Genomic DNA, 14928 nt, shown 5'->3' on the forward strand with positions numbered 1-14928 from the left:
ACCAAAACAGAAGAAGAAGAGCCTTGCAGATATCGTAATGCTGTTCAGATTCTGTTTCTCCATGACAACGGAATGTTCTTCCACGTAGCTACATATTGCTAATTAGTTAAATGTTTCCAAGTAGAGCTGCTTAATTGCTTAGTAGTTAAATATTTATAACTTGCTGCATAGTAGTATTGCTTAGTACTTAATGTTTATAAGTTGCTTGCTTAATTGCTCAGTAGTTCATGTTTTATAATTTGCTACATATTTCTTAGTGGTTAATGTTTTGTGTTACTAATATTGCTTAGTTGTGAATGTTTCTAAGTTGCTAATATATTTACTTGATAATTAGTGTTTATAAGTTGCTGTACATGTTATTGCTAGGTAGTTCTTTAGTGATTAGTGTAGTGGAAACCAACCAAATTCTTAGTTTACTTGTGTTAGTCAAATAATTTACTCAGCCAGTTAAACGTGGTAGGTTTAAATATCTTATTGTCTTTTTCATCTTTCACAAAATAGACACGAAAAAATTACTCCAGCAACACAAACGTTTTTTTTTTGTCGACCAAAGTTTCATTTAAAAGCATAATGGGCTACGGTACAATGATATCAGCAATCATAAAGAGGCCCGGCCCAACTTAGTTCAGCCCATTTCTAGAGAAAACAGGCACAAACATTAACTTTCATCCGCCGAGAAATCATCACACAGTTTTGGCCTCAGATCTTAAACCCCAATTTCTCCCGTTCAGAGAACTGTCTCAATCTCCGTGGAAACAATGTCTCCTCCGACAAGCAGCAAATACTCTGGTAAAGACCACTCTCTCTATCGCTCTGCGTGTAGCTCCTATCTATTGCTCGAAACTGTTAGTCAAAATCACGATCAGATTGTTCTAATCGTATCGTTAAACGTCGCAGAGGCTAAGATAGGTGTGTTCTGGGACGTGAAGGAATGTCCGATCCCTACTGGTCTCGACCCTAGTTCGGTCTATCAGAACATCAAGTCAGCTCTTGCTAAAAAGGGCTACCATGGTGAGGTGACAATCACTCCTTACTGTGATAGGAACCAGTTCCCAGACGGACCAGATGATTTCGAGTCTGCCGGAATGAAGCTCGTACCCGCAGGTTAAACGAAACAAAAAAAAAACAATCCTTTTCTTTTTCTAACTTATTAAATTCTTCTCAGTATACTTAGAGATCTCTCTTTGGGTTTTCAGGAGATGGAACAGAGAGATACAGAACGATGTCGCATGAGATTTGTTTCTGGTTGTGTTTGGACCGTGGAGATGAATACACAAACTTGATGGTCATCTCTGGGGACAACATGGATTTTCTCGACGCTCTCGAGTTGTTTAAACGGAAAAGTCCCGTCAACGTCCTCTTAGCTCAGCCTGAGAAGGCGTGGAGATGGTGTCCCAAGTGCAGGAAGCCTTTGGAAGATCTTGTGGCTGAAAGTGGTGAATGGTTTTGGGAAAGTTTGGCAGCTGGAGGAGACTCTATCACCGAAACCCAAAGAGAAGAGCTTCTCGGTAACAAGAAAGAGGAGGATGACACAGATTGTTGTTGATTACGTATGCTCTAAGTTATGTAACTAATCTCTTGTGGTTGTAGTTGAATATTTTAATTAGCGTGTGTAGTATGCGAATATCAACGAGTGCTATTTAATAATCTTGTTTAATCCTAAGAAGATTTATGAGCTTTTGGTTCTTAACATGCGTGTTTTTTAACAACGATCAGATGTGAGCATTTGGAATTCTGAGATTTTCGAACCACTTTACATTTGCAACACTTAACAGTACAATCAAGAAAAGCTCTGCAAATAGTATGTAATATAGTGAGCATTTTAGAATTCTCAAATTTTCTAATCTCTTGAACATTTGTAACACTTAATAAGAAAAGCTATGCGAAATCTCTCTCTTTAAATAGGTTCTTGAATATATATTATATTTCTTTTTGGGCAACTGGTTCTTGAATAAATTGTGATGGAAAAAGTAAGGAGAGAGAAGAATTTTTTGACCAAAAAAAAAGAGAGAAAAGAATTTAGCTATTGAACCCCAACCAAAGCCCATTACTTTACGGCCCAAACTTCAGCCCATTGGTTTACTCTCAACCTGCAACCTACGATTCTAAAACCCTGATTTGCCATTTGTTAACTTTTTTACACTGATCAGAGAACACTGAGAAACCATGCCTTCCGTGACAAACACCACATTCGCTGGTAATCTCTCTCTCTCTCTCTCTCTCTCTCTCTCTCTCTCTCCTTCCCATGCTCGAGATCGCATTCTCTTGAACTCGATTTTCATCTCATTGTGTTTATGTTACAAACCTTTTAGAGGCAAAGAAGGTCTTTTGTTACTCGATCTCCGTAGTCGAAATCCGTAGTCGAAACAATGTCTCCTCCTACGACAAGCAGCAAATACTCTGGTAAGGCCTCTCTCTATCTGTTTGCTTGATGAAACTGTTAGTCAATTATCTCGATTTGATTGGGTTCCAATCGTTTCTTTAAACTGTCGCCAGAGGCTAAGACAGGCGTGTTCTGGGACGTGACGGATTGTCCAATCCCTACTGGTCTCGACCCTGGTTCGATCCATCAGAACATCGAGTTAGCTCTTGCTAAAAAGGGTTATCATGGTGAGGTGACAATCACGCCTTACTGTGATAAGAACCAGTTCCCAGACGGACCAGATGACTTTGAGTCTGCCGGAATGAAGCTCATACCCACAGGTTTAACCAACAAAATAAATAAAAATAAATCCTTTTTTCTAAGCTTATTAATTCTTCTCAGTATCTTTTACTTAAAAGAGATCTCTGTTGATATCAGGAGACGGAATATATGGTTGAAATAAATATGTAAAAATGGGTGTTTTCAGGAGATAAGCACATGAGACTTAGGAAGATGGTGCAAGAGTTCACAAGGTGGGTATTGAATGAAGGATTGTCCAACTTTATGGTAATCTCACGGAACGGTATGGAGTTAGCTAGGGCTCTCCAGTCTTTAAAAAGGAATGGTCACAACATCTTCTTTGCTCATCCTCAACACGGTCCCATCCAAACTAGGTCTTACGATCTTGCCACCGAGCTATGGGTTTGGGAGACCCTAGCTGCCGGAGGAGACCCCATCGTCAAAACAAAAAGAGATGCAGAAGTGAGCAACAAGGAGGATGATGTTTAATGACTCTGTTTCTCAAGACTGGTTCTTTCATGACAACTTTTAAGTAGTAGCTACATATGTTTATAAGTTTCTAAATATTGTTTAGTAGTTAATGTTACTAATTAGCTACATATTGCTAGGTTAGTGTGTTTAGTGATTAGTGAATTGGGAACCAAACAAGTAGTTATCTGTTTTAATAATAGTATCATCCTATATAAAGATTTATGAGATTTTTAGTTCTTAACTTGAATTTCTATTAATAGTTTTTATAATTTATATATAGTATGCAAACATGATGTGAGCATTTGAATTCTCAAAAAAGAAAATCACTTTTCATTTGTAACACTAACGTCAGAACTCAGAAGTAAGATAAACAAGAAAAGCTTGAAGGGGTCTTGTTGTATATGAAAAGGAAGGCAAAGAAAAAGCCCAAGCTGATGTAAAATACTCTTTTCAGCAAAACGAGGCAGTGATGATGAGTTGTGTTAGTCTGTGGGTGTGTGTTAATGAGTTGTTACTTATTGCTACTATGCCGGAATCAGTGAATAATATTTACTAATGAGCTATTTTACCTCTTAGATTCCATAATGATTATAGTTTTATATTCAGCGTAATGTGAGCATTTTCAGATCTCGGGTTTTTTAATCACTACATTGTCAACCCCTAAAAGCATCAAAAAAATGGTATCAGCAAATAATATTTGAGGGATTGATTGAAAATTTAGGAATGTAGTTTAAGTAGCTAGATATTGCTAAGTACTTAACGTTTCTAAGTTGCTAACTTGAAAGTAAAATCCAAGAAAAACTCTGCAGAACCTCTCACAAAAAGGTAAATATTATATATATGATGAAGAACAAAGAAGGTCTTTTGTTACAGAAAAATCTCAGAAGAAGATTGATAAACATCTCTATTATTAAAAGAGAAGTACACTTATAAAATGCCCCTAAATTTTCAGTGTTATTTACAATGATATGCCACTGAACATTTAATTAATTTCCTATATTAATGCTGGTCTTTTTCAGTTATTTAATGTGTGTTTTCTAAATATCATTTGTCTTTTTCTGTTTAATTAATGCATTTCCAAAATCGAATTATATTTAATGTGTGTTATCTTTTATGATTTTTTGTATTTTCTGTTTAATTAATATATTCCCAAAATAAAATTCGAAATAAAAAAGTTTGGCAACAATAATTAATAAACCTAACTTATATTATTCATTATTTTTTTCTATTTTTTATATATGTGTGTGTGTTTGCAAATAATTAATAAATATAGCTTTGAATGTTTAATGAACAATATTATTTATAAATATGTAGTTATATTTTTATTTTTTATTAGTAATAACTAAAAATAAAAGTCACATTAACTAACTAAATTTTTCAAAAAATCTATACTTTTCGAAAATTTTGCTAACATGATTTAAAATATTTTCACAGTGCATACACCTTCTCTATTTTAAAAACTATTGATACAACTATACAAACTGAATATTTTATGGAATAAATTATCTATAATGTTTTTATTTTCTTACAAATGTTATAACTAATGTATCAATTTTTAATACCATACTAACTCATATTTGTATATGTTTTCTACTTTTGATTCAGAAATTATATTTTTAGATATTTTATACATAAATCTAATTATACAAATGTTTGATCTGTTTATATGATGTCCAATAAATATTGGTCATGTAATTTACTGTAGAACGCAAAAAGTTATTCGATGTAATTAAGCACATTGTTATTTTTAAATATGATATATTAGTATACATATTGCAAACATTATATAATAATTATTATAAACAAAAAAAAATTGAAAATTGATACCCGCTCGGTCGAGCGGGTCAAGATCTAGTAAATATTATACCACAACACCTGTCTTGTCTTTAATATGGATCAAACATCTTTTGAGGACAGTCTGATGTGCCTTTGCAGCATGAAGAGCCCCTGATTCTTTTGCTTCTGTCTTGATTTTTATTGTCTGAGAGATACATAAATAGTCTATTCACTAAAAACAATGTTAATGAAATAGTTGGTGATGATACTCAAGGTTGCGAAGCACGATTTTCGCAAAGATCTTAGCTTCACGAGGCATACTCGTAGCTGCAGCAGCAAGACTTTAAGCTTGCATGATGCTTGGCATCACTAGCTTTGAACTGCATTATTTACATTAGGTCTTAGTACCAAAACGGAAATTGATTCAAAAAGCACGCTATCCATTTTGAAGAAAGAAAAAAATATCTGGAGAAGCGCAAAGGCTGCAATTTTTTGGAGTACAGGAGAAGGGATACACAGCATTTTAACAAACCTTCCAATCTCTTCACCACTACATCTCAAGTTGTCAGCTCTGGAATACAAACTTCTTTCAATACTTGTGCTGACTTAGATGGAGTAAATGATGAAACATCAGTTTTTATGATATTTGGATCCATGAAAGTGTTAATGAATCTCAATGTATTTAAGCCCACTTATTATAACATTAGGCAACCGAAAAGTACGTTTTGATACCCTGGAGAAGCCTTTACACATTCATCCAACTTGTGAAGAATAGAAAAGATCAAAAAGCCATACATAACAGAGAAATGTGAATACGATTTGTTAATCTTTTGAGTACCTTCTGTAGAACCTAAAATCTACACTCAATATTTTGTAGTGTTTGTAAAGTAAACTAGGGAAGTGACAAAAGATGTAGGCAACGATATCCTTAGAACACAACGATGTAATCGGAATTCGGTTGACAAAAATGAACTTTTATTGATTAAGAGGTCGATTACAAGGAATAACAAAGAGATCGACTATAACAAGGAGATCGATCGATAGTAAGATCTAAAACAAAGTGAGAAAAATGAAAATGCGTGGTGTGCTTTCTCTCTCTAGGATTTTCGATGTCCCTTTAGCATTGATTTCTTCTCCCTTTTATAAGCTCGACTCCGCTATCCTTGCAACCGCTTCCGCGACCTTCTCGACTTCGGCGACCTTCTCCACCACTTCGTTGACGTCGCTATGGGCCTTAGTTTCATGGTCCATCTGTTTTGATCTAGCACCTTTGGTCGAAGTCCAGCGTCTTCTTCGTTCGAACACATCGAACTTCCTTTGCGGGTTTCTCATTTGCGGCCCATTTCTTAAATAGGCCCAGTAATTTATGGTACCGAAATTGAGTCCAACAACTTCAATCAACGATGTATGCTAACGTTAATGCTGCAAGGAAACGAGCCATTTTGGAAGGAGAAGTAGTACAGAGGCGACCATGAACTAAAATTTATTAACAAATCTGTATGACTAAATTTATGACTAACTCTTGATTTAAATTAAATTTTGTAAATCGTTAAACAAATAACACAATTTTCAAATATATTATGTTGGTTTTTAATTATTGTTTACAATTTGGAGATTTTATTTCAAATTAGAGTATTTATATTTTAAACTTAGTAGTTAATTCAAATCTAGTAAAATCAAATTTATTAACAAATTTGTACGATTAATATTTGATTTATGACAAATTCTTGATTTCAATTAAATTTTATAAATCGTAGACCAAATATCACCATTTTTAAATCTATATGTTCATATTAATTGTTTACAATCCAGAGATTTAATTTCAAATTTAAGTATTTATAGTTTAAACTTAGTAGTCAATTCAAATCTATTTAAATGAAATTTATTAACAAATCTGTATGACTAATACTTGATTTATGACTCATTCTTGATTTGAATTAAAATTTTAAACCGTAAATAAATAATACCATTAAATCTATTATGTTGGTTTTAATTAATATTTACAATCTAGAAGTTTTATTTTGAATTTGAGTATTTATATTTTAAAACTTATTAGTCAATTAAAATCTATTGAAATCAAATTTATTAACAAATCCGTAAGACTAATACTTGATTTATGAAAAAAATAATTTTGATTTGAATTAAGAATACGGAAATTTTGTCTTGAACTTGAGTATTTATATTTTAAACTTGGTAGTCAATTCAAATCTATTGAAAATCAAATTTATTAGCAAATTCATATGACTAATACTTTATTTATGACTAATTCTTTATTTGAATTATCTATTTACTGACGTATGTGTGTATATATATACTGATATAATTTTAACATTAATTATATAAGCTATTTAAATTAATAATTTCAAATGATATAATGATTAAAATAATTTTAAAATTTAGTACTAATTTTACATCAGTTATTAATAAATAATTAAATGAATTATTCAAATTTATGAAAATAACAACACCATTTAAAAACTGAAATAAATTAGCATCATTTTAGTAACTGATATATATTGACATCATTTATAATAATTGATAATGATTATATTATTTAATCACCACTTTCAGAGCATTTATTTAAGTGATGAAAATTTACTATACATCATTTATAATTTATACAAAAATACAAAATAAATGATGTTAGACAAATATTTTTTTGTAGTGCTAATATACTTGATTTATGACAAATTATTGATTTGGATTAAAGTATAATACTATTTGAAATATATTTATAACACTATTTTTAAATATATTTTGTTGGTTTTAATTAATGTTTACAATCCAGAGATTTCGTCTCGAATTCAAGTATTTATATTTTAAACTTAGTAGTCAATTCAAAATTTATCGAAATCAAACTTATTAACAAATCAAATCAAGAATTAAATTTATTAACAAATCAAATCAATAATTAGTCATAAATCAAGTATTAGTCATACATATTTGTTAATAAATTTGATTTCGATAGATTTGAATTGTCTATTAATTTTAAAATATAAATTCTCAAATTTTAAGAAAAGAAAAATGCTATCTACCAAAACAATTAAAAAAAATGGCAATATTTGGGGGAAAATATCTTCCTTTTTTATAAACAATGGGAAAATCTTATAACTTTTAAAAGTTTAGAAGAAAAAGTGTAGTGGTATTGTGGTAACTAGCACTATATATAATGCACCATGCCATGGAGGTGATAGATACTTGTCTTACAAATACAATCTGCTTATATAAGCTCTCTTCTCGTCTCTCTCTCTCTCTCTCTCCACCTTCATTCATCAATTCCTCAGATTAATCCTTCTTCTTTATTTGTCTCTTGGAATAAACGGAGACAAAGTCCTTTTCTTTTGTTCCAGAGGTGATTATTTAACTAGTTTTGATTATTCCCTTTTCGTTTTGATGATCTTAAAACATTTTTCTGGTCTCTTTGCTTGAATAATGTGTTTTGATCATCACTCGGTATTGTATTTTTATAGAATTGACATAAATTTTGGTCCTTTAAATCCTTTTATTGTGTATCTATCGATGGTTTTTGTTCAAGAAACTGCTAGGCGATAGTTATGAGTTCTACAGAAAATTATTTATTAGGTGGAGGCCTACACCAAATCTTTTAAACGTCTCGAATGAAAAAAAAAGCAATCAATAAAAATCATTTTGTTTAAATCCTATTTGCTCAGCCTACACCGACTTTTAGAACACTAATCTATTGTATTAGCAGCGAGATTCTAGTTTTGGAGCCATTGAATATCTAACTTTGCTTCATTGTTCTACATGTTCTGAGTTTTGCAAGAGGATTGTTTAGTAGAGTAGAGTATATAAATATCTGACCAAGATATGAATCGTAAGGTGCATCAAAGAGTTGATGAAGATGGTGAAGATATGAGTAGTAGGCTGCATCAGAGAGTTGATGAAGATGGTAAGGATAAACTTGGTTCACCAAGCTATCTTCTGACTGGTGATGAGGATGTAGCACCAAAGATTCAAGAGTCTATGGATATGACTAGTTTGACTTACGATGAGATGCTTCATGTGTTTACTCTACTGGACAACCGCGACCTGGCTAGCTTAGCATCGACCTGTAACTGTGGCTGCTCTCTCTTGGACCTCCTCTTGCGTGCTTTGCATTAGCCTGATAAACACCTTAGCTCCATGGCTCTGCCAGAAACTGTTAGATCCTAGTAAGTTGTTTCCTGTCAAATGTAGAAGCGTACGAGACAGGTTCCAGTCAAGCCAAACCGGTTAAGTTTAGAAGCTTCTCCCAGCTCTCAGCTGCAACTCTCCAGTTAATGTTCGATGTACCGGTGACAGCAAGGTAGCAAAGATAAATCACTTCTCCAAGGCTTCTCCATGCCGTACATGTCGATTCTAAGCTAGCTCGATCACAGTAGTCTATTAGCGTAAAGATGTGAAGCATCGGGTCGTAAATCATACTAGTCCAGTCCATAGAATTTCGAGCCTTTAGTGCTACATCCCCATCACCAATCAGAAGATAGCATGGTGAACCAACTTTATCCTTACCATCTTCATCAACTCTCTGACGCACCTTACGATTCATATCCTCACTATCTTCATCAACTCTTATATGCACCCTACGATTCATATCTACTCCATCTTCATCAACTCTCTGGCGCACCCTACGAATCATATCCTCACCATCTTCATCTACTCTGTGATGCACCTTACGATTCATATCTTTGATCAGATGTATATATTCTAATAAACAATCCTCTTGCAAAACTCAAAACCTGTAGAACAATGAAAGCAAAGTTAGATACACAATGGCTCCAAAACTAGAATCTCACTGCTAATACTATAGATTAGTGTTCTAAAAATCAGTTTAGACGAGACAAATAGAACTTAAACAAAAAGAGTTTTATTAAATATTTTTATTTTAATTCAAGATGTTCAAAAAATTGGTGTTGGCGTCAGCATAATTACTTTTTTTTTTGAATTTATTTTAGTGACGCAATTTTCAAATCTATTATGTTGGTTTTAATTATTGTTTACACCCAGAGATTTTTTTTAGAATTGGAGTATTTATATTTTAAACATAGTAGCTAATTCAAATCTATTGAAATTAGTTTTATTAACAAATTCATATGATTAATACTTGATTTATGACTAATTCTTGATTTGAATTAAATTTTGTAAATCGTAAAATAAATAACACAATTTTAAATCTATTATTCTGGTTTTAATTAATGTTTACAATCCAGAGATTTTATTTCAAATTTGAGTATATATATTTTAAAATTAGTAGTCAATTTAAATATATTGAAATCAGATTTAATAACAAATCAGTATTACTAATACTAGATTTATGACTAATTCTTGATTTAAATAAGTTTTATAAATCGTAAAAAAAATAACACCATTTACTAACAAATCAGTATTTTTAGTAATTATGCTAATTAATTTTTAAAAATAATAACACATATGGTAAGTAAGATATGAGAGATTAATCATAATTACTTAATGGTTTTTGATGTTTCCTAAACAATTTAAGACTACTAATTTTTCTTCTCTGAAAATGACAATAATCATAAATCCTGAATGACAGACATGTGTTTATATCAAAATGCCGTTTCTTCTTTAATAGTTAAGAATTTATTTAAAGATTGACTTATAACTCATGCTTTAGAATAAAATCAAAAAAGATGTAACAAAATATAAAAAAGAGACCAAAGTACTAAAACTAAATCACATATCACACAATTCCTTTATGAGTAAGAAAAGCAAAAATACAAGAGAAAGAGGCACCTAGTTGATTGCAATTAATAACAAAACATTATTTCCAAACCCCTTAATTTCTATTTAAGGGAATATAAACTAACGATAGGAATGGATATTGTTCGTTAATAATTTTAATTGAAATAAAAAATTATATTAAGATTTATAAAGTTAGGGGAAATTTACTGATTTATCTACTATGTTAGTTTAATTAATGTTTACAAATCCAGATATTTATCTTGAATTTACATATTTATATTTTAAACTTATTAGTCAATTCAAAACTACTGAAATCAAATTTATAAACACATATGTATGACTAATACTTGATTTATGACTAATTCTTGATTTTAATTAAATTTTTAAATCGTAAAACAAATAACACCATTTTTAAATCTAATATGTTGGTTTTAATTAATGTTTAAAATTAATCTGGAGATTATATTTCAAATATGAGTATTTATATTATAAACTTAGTAGTCAATTCAAATCTATTAATATCAAATTTGTTAACAAATACGTATGACTATACTACAAAAAAAAAGACTATATTAAATGAGAGAGATAGTATCACAAGAAAAACTGATACTAATTTAAATGACTTATTAGTAAGTGATGTAAAATAGTGTATTTAAAATTAATAACAATATGTTGTCAAAAAAAACAAAATATTATCGATTAATATAACATCAATTTAATAAAACTGATATAAATTCACATCATTTCCAAATACTTGACACGAAATATAAGTTAGGATAGTTATTTAACTGATGTTTTTTGTAATGTTTATTAGCTTCAATTAAAAATGATGCAAACTTACATCAATTATAAAACTGATGCTAATAAAAAGTATTGAAAAACTGACCAATTATCAAATGTCGATTGATTTTAGTTGTGACTGTAATTATAAAACACTTCCATATATTAGTAGTGAAAAAAATTCATATAGGAAATTAAAAAGAGATTTGAACGAAAAAAACAATTAACTTGAGTGTAAATAAATCACAATAACTGTTCTAGATATTGACTGCTGTGCTGTAGCAAATAAAATCCCTACAACGCTTGTAGTTCCAAAACACGTTTTGCTCTATGTTTCTCTTTGTTATTTGGAGATTTGTCTGCCTACTGCAAACAAACATGGCCATGTTTATTACAAAGAAAGTACTGGGTGTAACCCCAACATCCCAAAACTAAACCAAAGACGGTTCCTTCGTCGCTCAAAATGGTTATCTCTACTTAGGTGTGAAATTTAAAAGGGTTTTAATATGCAGATCTGGATACGAAACTCTTGGAACTTCCATAAAAATTGCAGTGATGCAAATTTACTTTACATCATTTATAATTTATACAAAAATACTAAGAAATGATGTTAGACAAATCTTTTTTTTTTGTAGTGCTAATATTTTATGTATAACAAATTATTGATTTGGATTAAATTTTGTTAATCATAAAAATAACATATTTTCAAATTTATTATGTTGGTTTTAGTTAAGATTTATAATCCGGATATTTTATTTTTAATTTGAGTATTTATATTTTAAATTTAGTAGTCAACAAAAATCTATTGAAATCAATTTTGTAAACAAATCTGCCTGACTAATACTTGATTTATGACTAATTCTTGATTTGAATTAAAATTTATAAATTACTAAACAAATAACACTGTTTTCAAATCTATTATGTTATTTTTAATTAATGTTTATAAAATTCAGAAATTTTATTTCTAATTTTAGTATTTATATTTAAATTTAGTAGTTAATTAAAATCTATTGAAATCAAATTTATTAATAAATCTGCATGACTAATACTTGATTTATTACTAATTTTTATTTGAAGTAAATTTTGTAAATCGTAAAACAAATAACATCATTTTCAAATCTATTATGTTGGTTTTAATTAATGTTTACAATTAAAATATTTTATTTCGAATTTGAGTATTTATATTTAAATTTAGTAATCAAACTAAATCTATTGAAATCAAATTTATTAACAAATTTGTATGACTAATATTTGATTTATGATTAATTCTTGATTTGAATTAATTTTTAAAAATCGTAAAACAAATAATACCATCAAATCTATTATGTTGGTTTTGATTAATGTTTACAATCCAGAAATGTTATTTCAAATTTAAGTATTTATATTTTAAATTTAGTAGTCAATTCAAATCTATTGTAATCAAATTTATTAACAAATCTGTATGACTAATTTGATTTATGAGTAATTTTTTATTTGAATTAAAATTTATGAATCATAATAAATAACATAATTTAAAATTACAGAACCAACTAGGTGTTTTCCTGCACCATGTGCAGTGATAAATTTTTACAAATTTAAGTTTTATTTAAAATTGAAATTTATTAATATTATATATTTTATTATTTTGACCAATATTTAATATAAACTTGATTTAATTAAATATAAGATTAAAAATATTTTTTTGTTTATTTAAAATTATATTTAAGAATATGTATGTATATATTTAAATTTTTAATCTTAGTAATTTTTTATCTATTTCTTTTGGTTATATATATATTAAATCAAATTATATAAAATTACTAAAAAAATTCATATATAATTGCATAGTTATCAAAAATTAAAACTAAACAACATTTATCAAAATTTGTATATCAAAAAAACTAATAATATTACGATTACAAATTGTATAATTATAAAAATAAAATTCAATAGTATTTCGAAATTTATAATTTCATATTTGAAAATATTTATTTTAGTGATGATTTATGAGTTATTACCATATTTTAAAAAGTTTACCAAAAATATAAATCGACATTAAATGTAATGTATAAGTTATTGTCATATTCCATAAAGTTTCCCAAAAATATATTTAAATATTAAATTCAATTGTCCATGTCATTTTTAACTATAAGCCATGTCATCTTTTTAAGTGTCATGTCAGCTTTTTCTTTGCGAGAATAATTGTATTAATGACACGTATACAAATCACTTCGTAAATAATGTTTAAGGGATGGCAATAACACATGATTTTTAACATAAACTTTAAAAATCATATGCATATTGCATAACACTATTTCATCTGTATTCCCAAGTTCATTAAAATTCATAACCCCACTGATAGTAATCTCACGAGATTACCACCATCTCACGAGATTACCATCACATAAACTTTAAAAATCATACATATTGCATAACTATTTCATCTGTATTCTCTTTGTGAATCCTCTAAACGCACATAGACATTGTGAGTGCACTTCGTCTTACGATCTAAGCACCAAAACATGTGTTGAAACCCTATCTCCAAATCCAATTATACCAAAAAAAAAGATCTTCTGTTTCTCATGACTCATGACAAAAGCCTACGATTTATTATTATTTATTACACATTCTTGTTGCTTAGGCGCTTTTTTAACACAAACTTACTTTCATTCATACTTAGTCTTTTTCAATACAATAACAAGAAGGAATTATCTATCCTCTTTGGCAATAAACATAAACTACAATAAATTATAAGTAAGATAAGTCTTCACCAAGATGACAGCGAATTCAAGAGCCTTAATTTAACTATTATCTCCCTTCTCCAGTAAAGACTGTAAAGTACGTTGTCACTAAAATAACTTATTACATTATTAATTTGTGTTTGTCTGTGCGTTAATGTGTTGTTTCTTATTGCTACTAGGCTGTAATCAACGAACAATAGTATATCCTTTAGATTCCAATAATGATTCTGATTTTATATTCAGTGTAATGTGTTGAATTCTCAGATCTTTTTAGTCACTACATATAAAAGAATTTCCTTAGCAACGAATATATATATTTAAAGGATTAATGAAAACTTGGGAATGTACTCAAGTAGCCAAGAAAAGAATTCTCAGATCGTTAATGTGTTGTTTCTTATTGCTACTAGGCTGTAATCAACGAACAATAGTATATCCTTTAGATTCCAATAATGATTCTGATTTTATATTCAGTGTAATGTGTTGAATTCTCAGATCTTTTTAGTCACTACATATAAAAGAATTTCCTTAGCAACGAATATATATATTTAAAGGATTAATGAAAACTTGGGAATGTACTCAAGTAGCCAAGAAAGTAAAAGTTCTGATGTTTAAGGGATATCCCTTAAACTTGGGATATTTAAGGGATCAGTTGGTAAGTAGTTAACGTTTTGAAGTTGCTAACTTGAAAGTAAAAGCCAAGAAAAATATATCTCTCAAAACTCAAAAGGTTATAATATTATATTTATGACGAAAAACAAAGGTCTTTTTTAAAAACTAAAACAAAGGTCTGTTGTTACATAAATATTCTATATCAGT

At 29.3% G+C, this 14928-nt stretch overlaps 2 protein-coding genes across 3 annotated transcripts in view; both read left to right on the forward strand.

The window, feature by feature from the left end:
- The window catches only part of LOC108837684 (uncharacterized), a gene marked incomplete in the record, with an annotated part of 1985 nt that extends 307 nt beyond the window's left edge, over positions 1–1678 (forward strand). The window contains 3 exon segments of the mRNA XM_057011043.1: positions 1–789; positions 898–1104; positions 1197–1678. Of these exon segments, the coding sequence (XP_056867023.1) occupies positions 759–789; positions 898–1104; positions 1197–1546 (588 nt within the window).
- A 445-nt stretch (positions 1679–2123) lies between these two features.
- Positions 2124–3374, forward strand: LOC108859564 (uncharacterized). Of its 2 annotated transcripts, XM_056986626.1 has the most exons (4): positions 2124–2197; positions 2313–2403; positions 2497–2703; positions 2850–3374. In XM_056986626.1, the coding sequence occupies exons 2-4, from the start codon at positions 2370–2372 to the stop codon at positions 3149–3151; spliced, it is 543 nt and encodes a 180-aa protein (XP_056842606.1). In that variant the 5' UTR covers positions 2124–2197; positions 2313–2369; the 3' UTR covers positions 3152–3374. The 2 variants fall into 2 exon arrangements, with proteins under 2 accessions (XP_056842606.1, XP_056842607.1); XM_056986627.1 differs by lacking the exon at positions 2124–2197 and having other exon boundaries at positions 2210–2403.
- The last annotated feature ends 11554 nt before the right edge of the window (positions 3375–14928 follow it).

This window comes from Raphanus sativus, chromosome 5 (assembly GCF_000801105.2).
Source record: "Raphanus sativus cultivar WK10039 chromosome 5, ASM80110v3, whole genome shotgun sequence".
Lineage (NCBI taxonomy): Eukaryota > Viridiplantae > Streptophyta > Magnoliopsida > Brassicales > Brassicaceae > Raphanus > Raphanus sativus.